The 21,227-nt window shown below is 44.6% G+C and overlaps 1 protein-coding gene across 2 annotated transcripts in view; it reads left to right on the top strand.

The window, feature by feature from the left end:
* SMCHD1 (structural maintenance of chromosomes flexible hinge domain containing 1) overlaps nucleotides 1-21,227 on the top strand; it is a 131,057-nt gene that overhangs the window by 48,993 nt on the left and 60,837 nt on the right. For both annotated transcript variants that reach the window (XM_029066197.1, XM_029066198.2), the window contains exons 20-26: nucleotides 4,606-4,750; nucleotides 8,829-8,925; nucleotides 10,732-10,804; nucleotides 13,608-13,747; nucleotides 16,133-16,267; nucleotides 16,627-16,854; nucleotides 19,395-19,543. In XM_029066197.1, the coding sequence (XP_028922030.1) occupies nucleotides 4,606-4,750; nucleotides 8,829-8,925; nucleotides 10,732-10,804; nucleotides 13,608-13,747; nucleotides 16,133-16,267; nucleotides 16,627-16,854; nucleotides 19,395-19,543 (967 nt within the window). The remainder of the gene's footprint in view (nucleotides 1-4,605; nucleotides 4,751-8,828; nucleotides 8,926-10,731; nucleotides 10,805-13,607; nucleotides 13,748-16,132; nucleotides 16,268-16,626; nucleotides 16,855-19,394; nucleotides 19,544-21,227) is intronic.

The following is a 21,227-nucleotide window of genomic DNA, read 5'->3' as shown; positions in this document are numbered from 1 at the left end:
TACCATCGATTGATTGATTGATTGTGTAGTCAGGCTGAGGACCCAGGGTACAGAATAGTTTGGTACTTGGCAGTTTTATGGCTGACACCATGCTGCTTTGACTCCCTCCTGTAACCCCCACTTCCCCTCTCTAGCAGCTCTTTGGCTCACAAAATTAAACTTTCAGGTGAGCTTCACAAAGCTTCTCATCTTCTCGTCTGCCCACCCACTCCCTCATCCATTTTTTCTTCCTTCTCAGCCATCTCTGGGGAGGAGATCTGCTTGCTTTCAAAATCTACTGTCTACCTGTGGTTTTATCTCTTCTCATATTCTAAAAACACTTGCTGCCACTCTTCTTCCCTCCCTAACCACCATCTTCAACTCCTCACCTATCGATGGCTCCTTCCTCTCTGACTTCAGGCCTACCGCATCTCCCTATTCTGAAAAGAAAAAATTACCTTCCCTCAAAACCATTGCACCATTCAGTGATCCCTCCATCACCTTCTTACTTTCCAATCCAAACTCCTTGAACAGAGTGTAATCATTCGCTGCCTCCTCTTCCTCCTCTCCCGTGGCTCAGTGGAAAGAGCACGGGCTTTGGAGTCAGAGGTCATGAGTTTGAATCCCGGCCCCCGCCCCCGCCCCTTGTCGGCTGTGTGACTGTGGGCAAGTCACTTAACTTCTCTGTGCCTCAGTTACCTCATCTGTAAAATGGGGATGAACACTGTGAGCCTCAAGTGGGACAACCTGATGACCCTGTATCTACCCCAGTGCTTAGAACAGTGTTCTGCACATAATAAGCGCTTAACAAATACCAATTTCCTTCTTGACCTGTACACTGTGGTTTCTGTTTGCATCACTCCAGTGAGACTGTACTCTCCAGTATCACTAAGTGTCCTCTTCCTTGTCAGGTCTTATCAGTCGGTCATATTTATTGAGCACTTACCGTGTGCAGAGCACTGTACTATGCACCTCGGAGAGTACAGTACAATAGATATAGCAGACACGCTCCCTGCCCATAATGAGCTTACGGTCATAGGGAGGGGAGACAGACCTTAATAGGAATAAATATGTCATGTATAATATAGAATATCAAGATATGTACCTAAGTGCTGTCGAGTTGGGTGGGGGGAATATCAAATGTCCAGAGGTCATAGATTGAAGGGCATCGTGCGAACTCCTCTCTGTCCTGATCCTCCTCGACCTCTTGGTTGCCTTTGACACTGTGCCATACTCTTTTTTGAAAGAGATTAGAATAGAGATTGGGGATTAACAGCTAAACTAAATAAATTGTGGTATTTGTTAAGCGCTTACTATGTGCAAAGCACTGTTCTAAGCGCAGGGGGATACAAAGTGAACAGGTTGTCCCATGTGGGGCTCAGTTTTAATCCCCATTTTACAGATGAGGTAACTGAGGCACAGAGAAGTTAGGTGACTTGCCCAAGGTCACACATCTGACTAGCGGCAGAGCCGGGATTAGAACCCGTGACCTCTGACTCCCAAGCCCGCGCTCTTTCCACTGAGCCACGCTAATCTATTCTTGGTTTCATTGAATCAGTTCTTTCGTTTCTCTTCATCTCTTGGTCACTTCTCAATCTCTTGAACTGCTTCTTCCTCCCACACTGGGTGTCCTTCAGACTTCTACTATGGGTTTCTATTTCTCCTCAATTTACATTTGCTCTCTTGGGGAAGCTCATCGTCTCCCGTGGCTTCAGCTACCACCTCTCTGCTGACCACTCCCAAGTCTATCCCCCGACCTCTCGTTTCTTCTTTCTTCCAGGGCATAGCTGCATGAATGGAACTTTAACCAATTTGTCTGACGGGACTCTTCATCTTCTCTTCCAAATTCTTTCCTCCGCCAAACTTCGTCATCCCGGTGAACAACACTCACTCCCAATATCGGTGAAACCTGTGACCTTGGCATTATCCTCCACTCCTTTCTCTCTTTGAAGGTCACCTTTAGTACGCAGCTTTATCCAATGGGTTTTTTTCCGCCAAAAGCGTCTTCTGGAACCACCCTCCCCTCTCCATCTCACTGGCCACCGCCCTTGTCAGGGCACTCACCGTTTCCTGCCTTGGCTACCGCATCCGCCTCCTTATTTGTCTTTCTGCCTCCGGCCTCTCCACTGTCCAGTCCATACTTCACGCTGCTGCCTGGATCAGTTTTCTGGAACTTCTTTTCCCGACATCTTCCCACGTCTCGGAAGATCCCCCCGGGGTTAACCCATTTCTCTCCCCATCAAGCTGAAACAACTGGCCGCTGGCTTTAAGATGCCCACTTCCTCTTATCCTTTCCCTTTTCTCACTTCTCCCCTAGTTTTCTGAAACTTCATTTTCCCTCACCTTCCCATTCCTCCAAAACCCCTGGCGGTTTCCTATTCATTTCTCCCCTCGTCAAACCGAAACAACTGGCGGTCGGTTTTAAGATGCCCACTTCCTCCTACTTATGCATTCTCATCTCTCACTTCGTCTACACTTGCATTTTGTATCTCTCAAGCTCTCTCACTCTCTCACTGTGGCTCCTCCAATCTCTCTCGCCTCTGACCCCTTGCTCAAGCACTTCTTCCTGCCTGGAACTCTCTCCCCTTCCCGGTTCAAACTTGCCAGGCCACACCTTTCCCCGTTTCCAAAGCCCTTCTGAGATCCCACCTCCAGAAATCCTTTCCCGATGAACTTTTCTTGCATCTATTCATTCGATCATATTTAGTGAGCGCTTACTGTGTGCAGAACACTGTACTAGCACGTGGGAGAGCACAGGGTGATCATACCCTCCTAACGCCCTCTTCGTCACTCCGCGCCACCTTTGCACTTAGGCATTTACAGTGTAACACCTCTGTACTAAGATTTGCCTACTGTACGAATGGAACACTAACTTGTCTACATACCCATTTTCAGTTCTTTTTTTCCTCATCTGTAACTATTTTTTTTATCAGCCTCCCCCACTAGATTATAAAGTAATAATAATGTTGGTATTTGTTAAGCGCTTACTATGTGCGGAGCACTATTCTAAGCGCTGGGGTAGACACGGGAATCAGGTTCTCCCACATGGGGCTCACAGTCTTAATCCCCATTTTCCAGATGATGTCACTGAGGCACAGAGAAGTGAAGTGACTTGCCCACAGTCACACAGCCGAGAAGTGGCAGAGCCGGGATTCGAACCCGTGACCTCTGACTCCCAAGCCCGGGCTCTTTCCACTGAGCCGCGCATGGCACAGTGGCTGGAGCCTGGGACTGGAAGTCAGGAGGTCAGGGGTTCTAGTCCCGTCTCCGCCACTTGTAATAATGTTGGTATTTGTTAAGCGCTTACTATGTGCAGAGCACTGTTCTAAGCGCTGGGGTAGACACTTGTCTGCTGGGTGACCTTGGGCAAGTCACTTCACTTGTCTGTGCCTCAGGTACTTCATCTGTAAAATGGAGATGAAGACTATGAGCCCCGTGTGGGACAGGGACAAGGTGCCAGGCACTGTGCTAAATGCTAGGGTGGATACAAGCAAATTGGGTTGGACTCAGTCCCTGTCCAACCCAATTTGCTTGTATCCACTGTAGTGTCTAGTACAGTGCCTGGCGCCTTGTAAGTGCATAACAGATGCCATTATTATTATAAGGTACATGAGGGACAGGGATCACAGAATTCTCTTTCAACTCTCCTAAGCCCATAGTAGAAGGCTTGACCCACAGGAGCTCGGTGGGTGCTAGAGAAGCAGCATGGCTCAGTGGAAAGAGCCCGGGCTTGGGAGTCAGAGGTTATGGGTTCGAATCTCGGCTCTGCCACTTGTCAGTTGTGTGACTGTGGGCAAGTCACTTCACTTCTCTGGGCCTCAGAGCCCAAGCCCGGGCTGTTTCCCGTGAGCCATGCTGCTTCTCTTATAGCCTCCACCTATCAGACAGATGACTGCTCCTCTGCTTCAAAGCCTTATTGAAGGTACCTCTCCTCTAGGAAGCCTTCCTTGACTGAGCCCTCCTCTCCTCTTCTCCCACTCCCTTCTGCGTCGCCCCAGCTTGCTCCCTTCGTTCATCTTCCCCAGCCCCATAGCACATGGGGATATATCTGTAATTTATTTATTTATTTCTGTTATTGTTGGTCACCCCCTCTAGACTGTGAGCTCGTTGTGGGCAGGGAATGTGTCTGTTGTTATAGTGTACTTTCCCAACTGCTTTATACAGTGCTTTGCATACAGTAAGCGCTCAATAAATGCAATTGAATCAGACCCTTCCTGTGGCATGCTTTTTAAATCCATACATGCCATGGGCACATTTCATTTTCTCGTTTTTAAATGGAAATTCTTGTAAATTCATCCTGCTCATTAAGATGGAGTTGCAATCCGGGAAATATAAAAGTTGCAACTTTGTACGTGGGCAAAACACAATTGTACCGGGGCATATAGATGCCGGTCTGGAATTGAGGGGTTAAAAATAATGTGGACGGTCGTCAGATTTCAATCCCTTCTTTGTAGAATGGGCTTCACCCAAACCATCTCATTCGCAGAAGTATTTATCCATCATTCCAGATAAAGAGATTCCACGGCATCAAATCCATTCTAGTTTTCATAGGGCTGTAATCAAAGTATTATCAGTCATGTTTTATTTTTTAAAAAGTGCACAATCAACATTGTTTTTCTTTTAAAGAGGGGAAACCCGAGAAATTTTCTGTGGGTCTTCTGGATCCTCCATTTCGTGTTGGAGTGCCATTCAACATTCCTTTGGACTTGCAGGATGAATTTGGTCATACTACTCAGCTGATGAGTGAGATCAAGCCAATTCTTGAAGCAAGGTAATAAAAATTATCTATTCAACATCAGCATATATTTACTCTCTAGTCATTGAATATGTTGCCTTGTGTTAAACACGCAAAGTTTAAAATTTTGATATGACAGGAGACGTCACTAAAACACACGTTTTGGAAGGAGAGAGAGCGATAGAGAGAGAGAGTCTCCTCGCATTATAGCCGCCGTACTACATGAAAATATTGAAATCTGAGACAATGGAGATGCTTGAATTCCGTTTCTCACTCCAAGATCAGAAAATAAAGTCTCGGCGGAGCCCATCACTCCAACCAGAGAGGAAATTATTGGGGCTTCAGCGCACTAAGGGTGTAAAACTGGGTCTCATTTCTGACCTGGGAGTGAGATCCGAACCTACCTGGAGTTCACTATTCAATCAAAATCTAGAGCCAAGCACCCTTTCCCAACTTGCAGGCCTCGCCTGCTTCAATCTGGTGTTTTGGCTTTTCAGCGAAGTTCATGGCTGCGTTCGAGTAAGGCCATCACAGTGAAACTGAACTGAAGGATTTTGTATTTAGTGCTCTGGCACAAACCAGACCCCAGGTGAATGACTTCTAAATAAAGTGTAATTCGGGGGATTTGTACTTGCCTGCAGCACGTTAGAACAGGCACAGTTAACCCACTGTGTTGTAATGGGACTTTGCCATTCTATCGTTCTCTTTCCTTTCCTTTTTTTGAGAAAAGGGTTCTGTACTACAGAATACTTCCAAAATTTAAGTCCTCTAGGTGATCTTTCTCATATCCATAATATAGCAGCAGGTAGGCCCAATTTTCAAGGTTTTGGGGGCTTCAGATGACCCAAACTAAGCAGGAGGCAGTGGAAGGGACTAGACTGTAATTAGCTTGTTGAGAGGCAGGCAACATGTCTATCAACTCTGTTATATTATACTCTCCCAAGCGCTTAATACAGTGCTCTGCACACAGTAAGTGTTCCAATAAGTATGATTGATTTAGTCACCGAAGCTGGTGTTCCTGCTTCGGGTCAGTGGCAAGGGTCAAGTACTTTATGAACTTTCCACCCAGTCGTTTGCATATTGGCATTTATTGTGGATAATAATAATTATGGTAATTGAGCACTTATTATGTGCCGGGCAATGTACCAAGCACTGGGGTGGATACAAGCAATTCAGGTTGTTGTTGTCCCATTTGACAGATGAGGTAACTGAGGCAGAGAGACGTGAAGTGACTTACTTGCCCAAGGTCACACAGCCGACAAGTGGCGGAGCCGGGATTAGAACGAATGGCCTCCTGACTCTCAGGCCCGTGCTCTATCCACTACACCATGCTGCTTCCCTGGATGAGCTTACATCCCTTGAGAGTGGATTTTAAAGGCGATATGATCTGGTTTAAAGGAAATTGGCAACAGCTACTTAAAAAAAAGAATCGATTTAATGAGATGTTTCCTTTAAACTAGATTTCTATTGCTTTTTACAGTGGATTTAAGCATACTGTCTGCAAGTAGTATCATGTTGCATTTTTAGTCTTACAATATAGGGAGCAGGAAGATTAAGTCAACAGAGTTTGGAGGGGGAGGGTGTTATTATCCTGGGCTCAACTAATGTTCCCTAGATAGAAGGAAACACTTTCAGATGTATGTGAATTGGCGTATTATAGCAAAAATATTTCTCTCTGACCCAAAAAACTCATTACATTAAAACCTAGTCATAATAACAATAATAATAATTGGATATTGGTTATTGCTGACAAGAAAACTCTACGGACTACATACCAGAGTGCGTATGGATGGGGATGGGAGGTTCTGGAAAAGATGGAGTCGCCATGGGTCGGAAATGACTCGACGGCATTTGACAAAGACAACAACACTGATTAAAGGCTTACTATGTGCCAAGCACTGTACTGAGCACGGCGGGGGAGATCTAAGTTAATGAGGTCCCACGTGGGTTTCACGGTCTAAGTAGAATTGAGAACGGAATTGAGAATCGCAGATGAGGTAACCGAGGCAAAGAGAAGCAAAGTGACTTGCCTAAGGTCACACACAGCAGACGAGTGGCGGAGAACCCAGGTCCTCTGACTCCCAGGCCCTTATTCTTTCCACTAGGTCACGCTGTTATTCATGACATCCTCAATTAGGCAATCGCCTAGGGATTGACGATCATCCCGGTGGAGTCACAGAAAATTCCCCCTTAAGATTTGTGCCTTTTATTTAAATTGCCACGTTTCTAATTATCAGTTGTATTGCTCTAGATTGTAAACTCACTGAGGGCAGGGAATGTGTCTGTTATATTATCTGTTCTCTCCGAAGTGCTTAGTACAGTGTTCTGCGCACAGTAAGCGCCCGATAAAAACACTTGATCATGTTGTGTCACTTGTAATGTTAAAATCCCCAGGGGAGCTGATTGAGTAATTGAGCTGATTGAAAAGCAGTGTGGTCAAGTGGATAGAGCAAAGGCCCCGGAGTTCAGAAGGCCCTGGCTTCTATCCCGGCTCCGTCATTTGTCTGCTCTGTGACCTTGGGCAAGTCACTTCACTTCTCTGCACCCCAGCTACCTCAACTGTAAAACGGGGATTAAGACAGTGAACCCCAAGTGGGACGTGGGCGGAGTTCAACCTGACGACCTCGTACCTACGCCAGCACTTAGTATAGTGCCTGGCACAGAGTAAGCGCTTAGCCAATATCTTTTAAAGCGGTCGTGCCAACTTTTGGCTGTTGTTGCTGGCAACTCAGAGATTCAGGTAGATGTTAATCCGTGTGCGGTTTCTTCCCGCTACTCACGGACAAGTGGAAGTGAGAAGTTGAACGGTAAATTCCTGAGGAATAAGGGAAGCAGTGCAAGAAGATAAGATGATTCCTAAAAAGGGAAGAGAAAAAGCTTTGCCCCAAACTCATAGAGAAGCAGCTTGGCTTAGTGAAAAGAGCAAGGGCTTGGGAGTCAGAGGTCATGGGTTCTAATCCCGCGTCTGCCACCTGTCTTGTGACTTTGGGCAAGTCACTTTACTTCTCTGTGCTCCAGTTACCTCATCTGTAAAACGGGGATTAAGACTGTGAACCCCACTTGGGATAGCCTGATAAACCCGTGTCTCCCTCAGTGCTTAGAACAGTGCTTGGCACATAGCACTCAACAAATACCATCATTATTATTATTATTATCAATCTTAATTTTTTTTTCTTTTTACATTTGTTGAGCCCTTTTTATATCAGTGGGACCAATGGAAATGTTTTCCACAGTAAATTCTTGTTAATACAGTTGGAGACTTTGTTTGCATTTTAGTAATCTGAGTTAAAAAAACAACCTGAAATTACCTCAGCTTTGCCAGAGAGCCAATACAAAGATATTCCTTAATGCTGCAGAATTTATTACAGATTTTGATCACAGCTTAGTCTTTGGAACAGCATCCTGGGAGGCTACAACTACATTAGTCATTACCCTTCTTGTATTCCTTTTTTAAGATCTGGGTGTGAATTTTGAGTGAATGGTGTGGTCAATGATTCATGGCTGTAGGGAAAAGATAACAGTAATTTAGGCAGGTCCCTCTTGGCTAATCCTCAGTGAAAAGCTTCCAAATCTTTCAGGATTTGACTCTCTTCAGCAGTCAGTCGATCAAGGGTATTTATTGAGCGTTTACCGTGCGCAGAGCACTGTATTAAGTGCTTAGGAGAGTACAACAAAGCAGAGTTGGTAGACATGTTCCCTGCCTACAACAGGCTGGCGGTCTAGAGGGGGAGACAGACATGAATATACATAAATAAGGCAGTGTTCACAAATGCTTTGGGGTCGGAGGAGGGGTGAATGAAAGGCCCAAATTCAAGTGTAAGGGTGATACAGAAAGGAGTGGGAGAAGAAGAAATGATTACATCCCATCAGTGTAGATGCTAAATCCGCAAATGTGATCACCCCTCAAGGTAGGAGAAACGATGGCATTGTAATTAAGCAGTTACTGAGCTCCCCAGGAGTGCTGCCGCCGTGCAGGATAGAAAGACATTTCGTGAAAGTCCAGTATTTTGCACTGTTTCTCTGTTGCGTTTAGTTGAAGAATGAAGTGATGATAAAGGCCGGTAACATAACCTTTCAGAAGACTTATACTATACGTTTTCATTTGTTTTTGTAGCGGTTTGTCATTGGAATATGAAGAAATAAGTAAAGGACCAAGTTGTGTAATTAGGGGTGTTACCGCTAAGGGCCATGTAAACAATTACCAGGGCAAGGTAAGCAGGGTGCCGAAATGGGTGCTCATTCCGTCATATTCAGTCGTTTTTATCAAGCGCTTACTGTGTGCCAAGCACTGTACTAAGGGCTTTAGTGGCTCATATTGAAAATAATGTGGTGGTGTCATGCAAGTGAAATTCAGTGAGAGACGAAAACATCGTCTCTCACTCTCTCGGCTGTCTCTTCCAATCTGTCGTTTCGCAAGCCATTCCTAGCTAACTCTCACTGAATGTAATCCATTCACTTATTTCCTCAGTCCTTCAGGCAATTGGGAGAAACTTCCAGACCTTCCATTTTGTGGGATTTTACAGCTGGGGAACCTAACGGCTTCCTCCTCACTAGGGGCTGTGCACTCGTTAACACAATTAAACGAACCACTGGGCCTGCTATAAGTGACACAACAAATTCTGGCTGTCCTCACTGGGGAATACACAGTTCTCTAGTTCTCTAGACAGATCGAATTGGGAAAATGTCTGGAACTCACAGTCCAGAGTGGCAGAATGGATTGCTCGTCACGACAAAGTGTGAACGCTTTTCCTCAGCCATTTCCCTTTTTAAATCCTGTCCCGATCCATCATTTCCAACTTTTCGCTCTTCTCTCACTCCAGCTTCACATCTAGTTTTCCCAAATCTATGCTATAAGCTACATCTTTCCTTAGCAGCCTCCGAAATCTACTCCCTTCCCATCCAGTGCTTTGATTTTACTTCTAAGGTAGGCACATTTCCAACAGCCTTGAGAAAGAAGTTGTCAGTAGATGAAATATACATGGGCATGTATGTTATGTTATGTAGATTTAACGTAAAAATATCTAGTACAAGGTGGCTGCTTGTGTACAACAGTGAGAGTACTCGTCTTGGCGATAATGGTTTAGGAATTCCAGTTGCAGGTAATGCATTATGTTGTCAGTTTTTCATTCAGGGTGTAAGAAACCCATGGCTCTGCAACTTGAATTCTTAGATAAATTAGTCTCTTGGTGACTCAGCAAGCTCACACCGTTTATTTCAGTATGTGCTTTCTTAGTACAGAGCATTTAATTAAAAAAAATTTAATTTTAAAATTTTAATTAAAAAAAAAAGCGTTTTATTTTTAGCATGTGCACTAGGGAACAAGTAAAATTCTAGGAGGAGGAAATTTTTCCCAGTCAAAATTTTCTATGAAATAAATGTTCTCCCTCATTTCAAAGCACCTTCAAAAAATCGCTTAATCTTTCTTCTGAATTCTCTCTTTATCTTTTAAAATGGCTGGGGGGAAATCATTAGTTATTAACATCTGCCGAGTAAGTTTCTTGCTATACTTGCAAATCCCCTTATTACTTTTACTACCTGCTAATGGATATTAATATCATTGTTCTCCATACTTTGTACTAAGCACTGTATTAGTTAAAACCCAGTTAAAGTACACTCAGTGCCCCAGACGGGGCTCACAGTTCCTGTAACAGTGAAAAATATGCGTCTTGAACAAAGATGGATTTAACTGGCACCATACGAATAAGGGTTTTTGAATTTGTAGAAGTGTTTACTAGGAACAAATAATTTGACTCCCATGTTTCAAAGAGGCATAAATTGAGCATTTTCAGTGAATTCTAGGTTAATACAAAAATCAATCATATGGATTGAGTGCTTTCTATGTGCAGAACACTGTATTAAGCGCTTGGGAGAATGCAGTGTCACAGAGTTGGTAGACGTGTTCCCTGCACACAGTGAGCTGTAATGGGACAAAATTGAAATTCCAAAATAAGATTAATTTTTGCGTTTATTATTACTTTGTTGACTCAGTTTAATATTTCAAATATTCTTTTCAACAGAATTTTAATCTGAAGGTTATACTACCAGGTTTAAAAGAAGACTCTCAGATTTTGAAAATTCGATTACTACCTGGTAAATACTTTTTTTCAGAAACATTCCTAATGGTAGGCTTTGAAATGTGCCAACGGGTTTAATGTAGTATATAATGTTCTTCCTCTAGTGAGAGAGAATTTCGAAGCATACGCTTGTTTCCAAGCAGTCAGTGGGATTTATTGAGCAGCGTGCAGAGCACTGAACTAAGTCCTCGGGAGAGTACAGTGCAACAGAATTGATAGACGGGTTCCCGGCCCACAAAGACCTTCCAGTCTGGTGATAATAATAATAATAGTAATTCTGGTATTTGTTAAGCGCTTAGTTTGTGCCAGGCATTGTACCAAGCGCTGGGGTGGGTACAAGCAAATTAGGTTGGACGCAGTCCCTACCCCACGGTCTCCAGCCCCGTTTTGCAGATGAGGTAACTGAGGCCCAGAGAAGTGAAGTGACTTGCCCAAGGTCACACAGCAGACAACTCATGACCTTCTAACTCCCAAACCCGTGGGGATGAGGGTGGAGTGAGTACCAAGTGCCCGAAGTTTACAGATCAAAGTGCATAGATGATGCAGAAGGGAGAGGGAGTTGGGAAGTGGTGATTGTTCAAAATATATGTAATGTAAAATAGATGAATGCTTGCAGGGTTCATACTTAGTTTTCAAAGAGTATTTAATGTAAAATGGGTGAATCTTGGCAGAATTCATACTGTTCAGACTGTATTTAAGTGTAAAATAGAGTAAAGCAGAGCAGTACAACAGACACATTCCCTGCCCACGATGAGCTTTCAGTTTAGACGGGAGATAGCCTTTAAAATAGATAAATTACCGATATGGACACGAGTGCTGGGCCCTGGAGGGGGAGGGGGCGAATAAAGGGAGCAAATCGGGGCACCGCAAAAGGGAAGCAGCATGGAGTAGTGGATAGAGCGTGGGCCTGGGAGTCAGAAGGTCATGGGTTCTAATCCCAGCTCTGCCACTCGTCAGCTGTATGATCTTGGGCAATTCACATCGCTTCTCAGGGCCTCAGTTCCCTCATCTGGATAACGGGGATCAAAACTAGGAGCCCCAGGTGGGACAGGGACTGTGTCCATCCCTGTTTGCATGTCTCTTTCAGTATGGGACATCTTATATGGCAGAGGAAAAGAAAGCCGCCAGTATTAGCAACGATTAGCAACGTTCCTACAAGCAGCGTTCATTCAAGTTTAAAACTTTTGACCCTGGTGAAGATATTCAAATTAAAACCTTTAGCGAGGTTGGGCTGAACGGGAAACAAGTAACCAGATTTTCAAAGGGCCTAAACCGTTGGCAGACAGTGGTGGCCCCTTGTATGCAGAATTCAAATACACTAAATTTTACGTGGTGATTAAATGTCAGAGCAAGTCGGGAATGGCCACTTTTGCATATTTCAAGTTTGTACAACTTGGAGACGCTCACTAGGAGGGCTAAGGCAAGAGGGAAAATTTGAAGTGGGTTCTTCCCGAAAATGATAAACAGAAAAATCAAAGTTTCAATCAGTCAGTGGTATTTATCAAACAGTTGGTGCAGAGCACTGTACTTTAACGTTTGGGACAGAACAGTGCAGTTGGTAGACACAATCCCTGCTCTTAAGTAGCTTGCAGTCCAGTGGGGGAAACAGACATTAAAATAAATTACAGATAAGTAATCCGAGTATAAGGATATGTACATATTTGCTGTAGCGTTGGGTGGGGAGTACCTAAGTGTTGAAAGGGTGGGATTCATGGCGTAATAGATTGAGCACTGGCCTGGGAATCAGAAGGTCATGGGTTCTAATCCTGCCTCCACCACTAGTCTGCTGGGCAAGTCACTTGTCCTCCAAGTGCCTCAGTTACCTCATCTATAAAATGGGGAGTGAGAGTTGAATCCCACATGGGACAGGGACTGGGTCCAACTTGACTTGCTTGTGTCACCCCAGTGCTTGGGATGGTGCCTATACCTAGTAAGCACTTAATAAAAACCATCGTTACTATTATTAGAGTACACGGGAGAAGCAGAAGTGAAGGAAAATAGGAGGGGTGGTGAAAATTTGATCTGGAATGTTTTTTTGGGGAGGTATGATTTCAGTAAGGCTTTGGATATGGGGAGAGTGCTTTAAATGATGAAATGTTTTAAAATCTAATTGTCAGTGACAGGCATCGAGTGTTTACTGTGTGCAGAACACTGTACTAAGTGCTTGGGAAAGTGCTTGAGAAGCAAAATGGTGTAGTGGCTAGAGCAAGGACCAGGTCGGAGGTCATGGGTTCTAATCCCTGCTCGGCCACTTGTCTGCTGTGTGACCTTGGGCAAGTCCCTTCACTTCTCTGTGGCTCAGTTACCTCATCGGTCAAATGGGGATTAAGACTGAGCCCCACGTGGGACAGGGGCTGCGTCCCACCCGATTTCCCCCGGCACTTTGTACAGTGACTGGCACATAGTAACAAATGCCATAGTAACAAATAATAATAATTCTTGTTATTACAATACAGCAGAGTTGGTAGACGCTTCCGGTACCCACAAGGGGCTTGCAGTCCTCGGGGGGAGACGTACATTAAAATCGATTAGGGGCAGGGGAAATAATAGTAGAGTTTGGCTGTCAGCGCGTCTCTGTTTAATGAGATGGTAGAATAATTTTGCACAGTGCAGTTTTATGTGGTATTTGACCGTGCTTCCCTGTAATTCATATGCTTATGTGTCACGATGTTCAAATAAGGCTGTGAGTGTTCACTTTTATCCTGGAGATAGCCTTGAAGTTGTATAAATGTATGTTTTATAAATTTCAGCTCAATGAAAGTAGGAATTCAATTTCGGGGTTTTCAGTTTCCTTCTTTCGATGGCATTTATTTTACTAGGGCCTCCTCGGCAGCTGAAAGTGAAACCCGAATCTGACATTTTAGTCATTGAAAATGGAACAGCCTTTCCATTCCAGGTGGAAGTGTTAGATGAAGCGGGAAATATCACAGCCCAACCAAAGTTGATTGTACTCTGTAAGGTGAGTTGCTCCTTGGGAGAAACAAATTATCGTCTTGGTCTCTTGAGGTCCAAGAGGCCTCAGACCACTTAGAGGTGGCTGGTGGTTTAGTTGGCAGGAGGGAGAGGAGCCCCTAGGTGGACAGAGAGCCGTGAAACAGCCAGCAAGTGCTTAGTACAGTGCTCTGCACACGGTAAGCGCTCAGTAAATACGATTGAATGAAACGAGCAGGAGGTTTTACTGTAATAATAATAAGAATGGTACTTATTAAGCACTTATGTGCCAAGCTTTGTTCGAAGCAGCGTGGGGAAGCGGCACGGTGTAGTGGATGGAGCGCGGGTCTGGGTCAGAAGGTCGTGGGTTCTAATCCCAGCTCCTCCATTTCATTCATTCAGTTGTATTTATTGAGCGCTTACTCGGTGCAGAGCACCGTACTAAGCTCTTGGAAAGTACAATTCAGCAACAGATAGAGAACATCCCTACCCAACCAAGGGCTCACACTCTCCTTTGGCAGGTCACTTCACTTCTCTGGGCCTCCGCTACCTCATCTGTAAAATGGGGATGGAGACTGTGAACCCCAAGTGGGACAGGGACTGTGTCCAACCCCATTTGCTTGTCTCCACTCCAGTGTTTAGCACAGTGCCCAACACAGTAAGCACTTAACAAATACCATCATCATTATTATTATTATCGTCAACGCTGAGCATAACCTTTTGACTGACCTCTGGCCCCACTCCAGCTCTACACCTCCATCTTGGACTCCCCTTCTGACCTTCCCCTCGATAATGTGCTCACAGCAAATGCTCAATAAATATCATTGGCTGACAGTAAATATGATTGATTGATTCCCACCGCTTGATGTGGAAATACGTGCCCTCAACTCTGACCCTGTCTACCAAATTCAGTTCCCTTCTCCCCCATCCCCCTTAACACTCTTCCAACAGCCCTCCATCCCGCCCCACAATCTGCTTCTTCTCCCACTTCCCTCATGCAGCTGAAGGCCACCGGCAGTTAAGCCAGCTCACTATATCCCACTCTAAATCAGCCTTCTCCTTTGCTCATGAATTCACGATAGAACACAGGCCCGGGAGTCAGAAGGTCATGGATTCTATTCCCAACTCCTTCACGTGTTGGCTAAGTGACCTTGGGCAAGTCACTTCACTGCTCTGTGCCTCAGTTACCTCATCTGTAAAATGGGGGTGGAGAATGTGAACCCCCACATGAGACAGGGACTGTGTCCAACCCGATTTGCTTTTATCCACCGCAGCGCTTAATACAGTGCCCGACACATAGTAAGCACTTAACAAATACCACAATTATTATTATTATTCAGTTCTCCCCTCATTAACTCCCCTGTCCTTAACCCCGACTAATTGTTCCAAACTTCCACGCCCCCCCAACCAAAGCCCTCAATTATGACATTTATGAAGCGCTTACTAGAAGCCAAGCATTGTTCTAAGCTCTGGGGTTGATACGTGTTATTCAGGATGGACACAGTCCCTGTCCCTCATGGGGCTCACGCTCTTATTCCCGTTTTCCAGATGAGGGAACTGAGGACCAGAGTAGTGAAGTGACTTGCCCAAGGTCCCACAGCAGACAGGTGGCAGAGCCGGGATTAGAACCCAGGTCATTCTGACTCCCAGGCCAGTGCTCTATCCACTGAGCCACGCTGCTTCCGATGGCCCCAGTGCCCACAGTACCTACCTCTAAAAGTCCAGTGATGTCACCAACTACTCTGATAGTATCGGTCAGTTGTATTTATTGAGCGCTTCCTGGGTATGGAGCAGTGTACTGAGCACTGGGGAGAGTACAGTGTACCAGAGTGGGTAAGACACGTTCCCCGGCCACGAGGAGCGTACGGTCTAAAGGGGGAGACGGCCTTGAAAATAAATGACAGGTGTGGGCATAAATGCTGTGGGGCTGAGGCTGGGATCAGTAAAGGGGGCAAATCTAAATGCTAGGACAGCGCAGAAGGGAGAAAATAGAAACCATCGAGGAGTGAGAGGAGAGGAAATAAGGGCCTAGTCGGAGAAGATGTTCTCCGAAGAAGGTTTCGAAGGTGAGGAGGGTAATCTTTTGTTAGATGGGAAGAGGCCAGAGGTGGGACATGGGCGAGAGGTCATGGAGGAAACTCGAGGTAGCGTGAGTAGGTTGGCATTTGAGGAGCGAAAGCGGGCGGGTTGGGTTGTAGTAGGAAATCAGGAAGGTGTGAGGTAGGAGGGGCCGGGGGAATGAGCGCTTTAAAGCCGATGCGAAAGAGTTTCTCTTTGGGGTGGAGGTGGCTGGGCAACCGCCGGAGGTTCGGGAGGAATGGGGAGACGTAGGCTGACCGGTTTTGTAGAAGAACGATCCAGGCAGCAGCGTGAAGTATGGGCTGAAGCTATTCACTGTTATTTTTTTCCCTAGTTCCTAGGCGCTCCAAACCTTCCAGTGTACACTGTGGATTGCAGCAATGCTGGGACCAGTATTTTAACTGGGCCCGTAGTGCAAGTACAGAATATAAAGAAAGACCAGACACTCAAAGCAAAGATTGAAATACCTGTAAGTGGTTTTGTGATTTGTTTATTCCTCTTTAGTTGGTTTGATTTACATCGATATCTGTAATGAAAGGATATGTGGTGAAGTTTCTTCAGAACAATTCTTTGGGCTTTTAAATGGGGAAAACACATAAAAAGGGAAGCTGTTTTCACACTCTTTGAATGTCGGGTGCATTACCGAAACAGTTATTTCAAAATACCGCCCTGAAACGGGACCACTTTTGCAACAGTCATCTTTCCGAAGCTGCCCGTTGGCAGTGAACTGAATAAAAGCTTCCCAGCTCTCCCCCGGCCCTCTTTAAATTCGTTTTTAACCTGGTTTCCAGTCAAGTTACTCCATTTTATGTTTTTGCTTGTACCTAGAGCTGTAAAGAGGTAACAGCTGTGGAGAAGACTTTTAAATTGCTTCCCAGCAGCCACGTTGCCAGATTGCAAATCTTCAGCGTGGAAGGACAAAAGGCTATTCAAATTAAACACCAAGACGAGATCAACTGGATCGCCGGAGACGTCATGCATAATCTCATTTTTCAGATGTATGATGAAGGGGAGAGGGAAATCATCATAACTGCAGCTCTGGCAGAGAAAATCAAAGTACGTTATTGAGAGCAAAGTTTCCCCCCGTTTCAATCAGTCCACCTGTGGTATTTATTGAGCACCTACTGGTTACGGGGTATTGTACTGAGCGTTTGGGAGAGTGCAATGCACTAGAGCTGGTAGACACGTTCCCAAGGATACCTTCTTCTAAAATCATCTCTCTCTCTATGTGTTTTAATCTAATTCCCATTTGAAAAAGGAATTGATTTGAGAAAAATATTGAGTTATGATCATCGTCCTCATAAAATAATTAAGAGGACAAAATTTCCCAGGTTTTTTTTTGGCCCGATTAATGTCTAAAGCTTCGATGATTAAATCTGGGCAGAAATTCCAGGAATTTGGGACACGGACAGAATGGACTTTGTTTTCTCACTCTGTGATCATTGAGATTTATAGTCTAGCCCATCAGCAGCAAAGGACTCCCAAGGGAAAGTCTTATTAATAATGATAATTATGATATTTATGAAGCGCTTACTATGTGCCAGTCACAGTACTAAGCTCTGAGGTGCATACAAGCAAATTGGGTTGGATACAGTCCTATGTGGGGCTCACAGTTTCAGCCCCCCTTTTCCAGATGAGGGAACTGAGGCCTGGAGAAGTGAAGTGACTTACCCAAGGTCACACAGCGGACAAGTGGCGGAGCCATGATTAGAACCTTGTTCAAGTGGTTGATTAAATGGGTTTGCATATGCCTTGTCATCTTAGTGAGAAGATCATTCCCGTAGTACAGGGATTATGTATCATCCTTTGTGTTTAAAAATGGGTGTAGCTGTTGAAGTATTTGTTAACATGTTTTGGGGTGTCCTTATACTCCCCTGCTTCTCCTATCTAACTTATTTGAATGTCTGTCTTACCCACTAAATTGTATTCTTTTTTATTAATAACAATGATATTTTTAAGGGCTTACTATGTGCCAGACACTGTACCAAGCGCTGAGATGCTGCTTCTCTTTATTTGTTAAGTGCGTACTGTATCCCAGGCACCCTACTGAGCGCTGGGGAAGATACAAGTTTATCAGATTAGACATAGTCCCTGTCCCATCCCGCCTAAATTACTGCATCAGGCTCCTCGCTGACCTCCCAGCCTCCTGCCTCTCCCCACTCCAGTCCATACTTCACTCGGATCATCTTTCTACAAAAACGTTCAGGACACGTCACCCCCACCTCCTCAAAAATCTCCAGTGGTTGTCCATCCACCTCCACATCAAATAAAAACGTCTCACCATTAGCTTTAAAGCAGTCCATCACCCTGCCCCCTCCTACCTCACCTCCCTTCGCTCCTTCTAATGATAATATTCATTCATTCATTCAATAGTATTTATCGAGCGCTTACTATGTGCAGAGCACTGTACTAAGCGCTTGGGATGAACAAGTCGGCAACGGATAGAGACGGTCCCTGCCATTTGACGGGCTTACAGTCTAATCGGGGGAGACGGACAGACGAGAACGATGGCAATAAACAGAGTCGAGGGGAAGAACATCTCGTAAAAACGATGGCAACTAAATAGAATCGAGGCGATGTACAATTCATTAACAAAATAAATAGGGTAACGAAAATATATACAGTCGAGCGGACGAGTACGGTGCTGTGGGGATGGGAAGGGAGAGGTGGAGGAGCAGAGGGAAAAGGGGAAAAAGAGGGTTAAGCTGCGGAGAGGTAAAGGGGGGATGGCAGAGGGAGTAGAGGGAGAAGAGGAGCTCAGTCTGGGAACGCCTAATAATGATGTTGGTATTTGTTAAGTGCTTACTATGTGCAGAGCACTGTTCTAAGCGCTGGGGGAGATACAGGGTCATCAGGTGTCCCAAGTGGGGCTCACAGTTAACCCCCATTTTACAGATGAGTAACTGAGGCATAGAGCAGTGAAGTGACTTGCCCACAGTCACACAGCTGACGAGTGGCAGAGCCGGGATTCGAACCCATGACCTCTGACTCCCAAGCCCGGGCTCTTTCCACGAGCCTCGCTGCTTCTACATCCCAGCCTGACACAGAGGCACAGAGAAGTCAATCGACTTGCCCAAGGTCATACAGCAAGCAATGGGCCGAGCGGGGATTAGTACCCATTTGGTGTTTTTTTAAAATGTATTCATTCATTCAATAGTATTTACTGAGCGCTTACTAAGTGCAGAGCATTGTACTAAGCGCTTGGAATGTACAAATCGGTAGCAGATAGAAACAGTCCCTGCCCTTTGACGGGCTTACAGTCACGTAGTACAGTGTGTTATACATAGATACTCTGTAAATACCATTATTACTTCAGGTAGGCCCAGTTGCTTACAAGGCTTGTAAACGGTTCTAAACTCTTCAAAAATCCTTTCAAGGAAACGGGAGATGAGTGGGTGGACTTGTAGCTGGACACGTTACGCTGCTCAGAATAAAACCAGATTTCTCCCCAGAAGAATTTTGACTTAGTTGATGTAATCTTTTAGCGGTGCTTTACCTCCTCCCTTTAGGATAGAGTACTATTAGAATTTGGTGTATGCCTGTGTGTGCTGAGATGTGCATTTCATATATATATTTTTTTTTATTTTTTTCATCAGGTTAACTGGACACCTAAAATTAACAGAGAGCACTTGCTTCAGGGTTTATTACCAGACGTAAAAGTGCCGACGTCTGTGAAAGATGTGCGGTATTGCCAGATATCATTCCAGGATGATCATGTCTCTCTGGAGAGCGCATTTACAGTAAGGTCCGTGCTTATATTTTTTCCTCCCTTTTAAGAGTTTTCAAAATGTAATAGGTTTTTGATAAGTAGTCATCTCCAAAAAAGGTATGTGGTTGAACTCTCACTAGTTTGGAGTAAAGTGGTGTAGACCATCAGCTCGTTTGGGGCTGGGAATGGGTCTCCCCACCCTATTCTGTTGCACTCTCCCAAGCACTTAGTACCGAGCACTGCACACAGTAAGTGCTCAATAAATACAATAGATTGAAGATACAATTCAATTTAGTGGGGAAAAAAACTGTAGTATAGAATGCAAGTGCTAAACTGAAGTTTGTCGCTACTGGTTTGGTTTTTTTCCTCTCTCTCCTTCTTCCTGTCTCTTCCTCTCTCTCTCCCCGTCCTAACTCTTTCTCAGTCTCTCCTTTATGTGTATTTCTCGCTCCCTCTCTCTCTTTCCTCCCTCTCCCTACCCCTTTTCTCCTCTCTGTGGTGTGTTGTGTGTTTTTTTTTAAATCTGCGAGCAGGTGGCAGGTGTGTTTTGTGTTTGGTTTTTTTCGTTTGCTTTTTTAAATGTGGTATTGGTTAAGGACTTACTAAGTGCCAGGCACTGTACTGAATGCTGGGGTAGGTACAAGCTCATCAGATCGGGCACAATCCACGTCCCACAGGGGGCTCACAGTCTTAATCCCCGTTTTCCAGATGAGGTCACTGAGGCCCACAGAAATGACTCCATCCACCCAAGGTCGCGCAACAGATAAGTGGCAGAGCTGGGAATAGAACCCGGGTCCTTCTGCTTCCCAGGCCCGTGCTCTATCCAGTACGCCACACTGCTTCTCAAGTGTCGTTATTCCTTGGTGCCTTTTCATATCTGTTCTTGCCTGCAGCCTAATGAGGCCGTTAGCCATGATGTAATGCAAACACTTCCTTTGTCAGACAAAGCCGTAGAAAAAGAGAAGGACTTTCTGTGGCAGTGGTCTGCTTTATCACAGATTTCCCACTAATGGTGTGCATATTAATGAGATTTTACTCCGATTTCAAAATTGCGATCTGGAAGAACTATTTCTAAAAGAGTCTAACCCGTTAACGATGTTACGAGAAAATCGGGTCCTCCCGTCGGCTTTTCGAATTCATAAAGCCATTATGAACATTTCAGTGATTCGGTCTTAGGAAATGTATTTATTGACCCATAAAGTGTACTGAAATATAATTTATATATTTATGCTTATATTTATGTATATCACGTGAATATATTTTATTTCAAAGAACCGCACGTGTGCGTGTGTGTACTTTTAAATAAAATATAGTCATATAAGATTTCCTGAGGATCAAGGTGGGATCTTGAGGGATTTATTCAGGTTCACCCGACTTAGAATCGCATCTCACGTTACAAGTCCCCTAGGTTTAAATTAAAGAGGGCTTTTGCCTGTAATGCTCAGAATATCATTATTATCATCATCATCATCATTATTGTTTCCCAAATTCTTACCCAAAGTACTAATTGACATCAGATTTTCATAACGCTTTCTTCCTTGGAGCGGAACAGTGGCCCAAAACGATTTCTGCAGAAGGAAAGAGGAGGAGGAACTGAATAGTTAAATCAAGAAGCAGTTAATCTATGGGGTCAGAAGCTGGAAAGGATCTGTTCATTTGGAAGCAGAACTTAAAAAAACCAAAAGCCAACCTTATGACATGGAGTAATATTGATGTGCAC

This window comes from Ornithorhynchus anatinus, chromosome 5, assembly GCF_004115215.2.
Source record: "Ornithorhynchus anatinus isolate Pmale09 chromosome 5, mOrnAna1.pri.v4, whole genome shotgun sequence".
NCBI classification, from domain to species: Eukaryota; Metazoa; Chordata; class Mammalia; order Monotremata; family Ornithorhynchidae; genus Ornithorhynchus; species Ornithorhynchus anatinus.
This window is presented reverse-complemented; position numbering and strand designations above follow the sequence as displayed.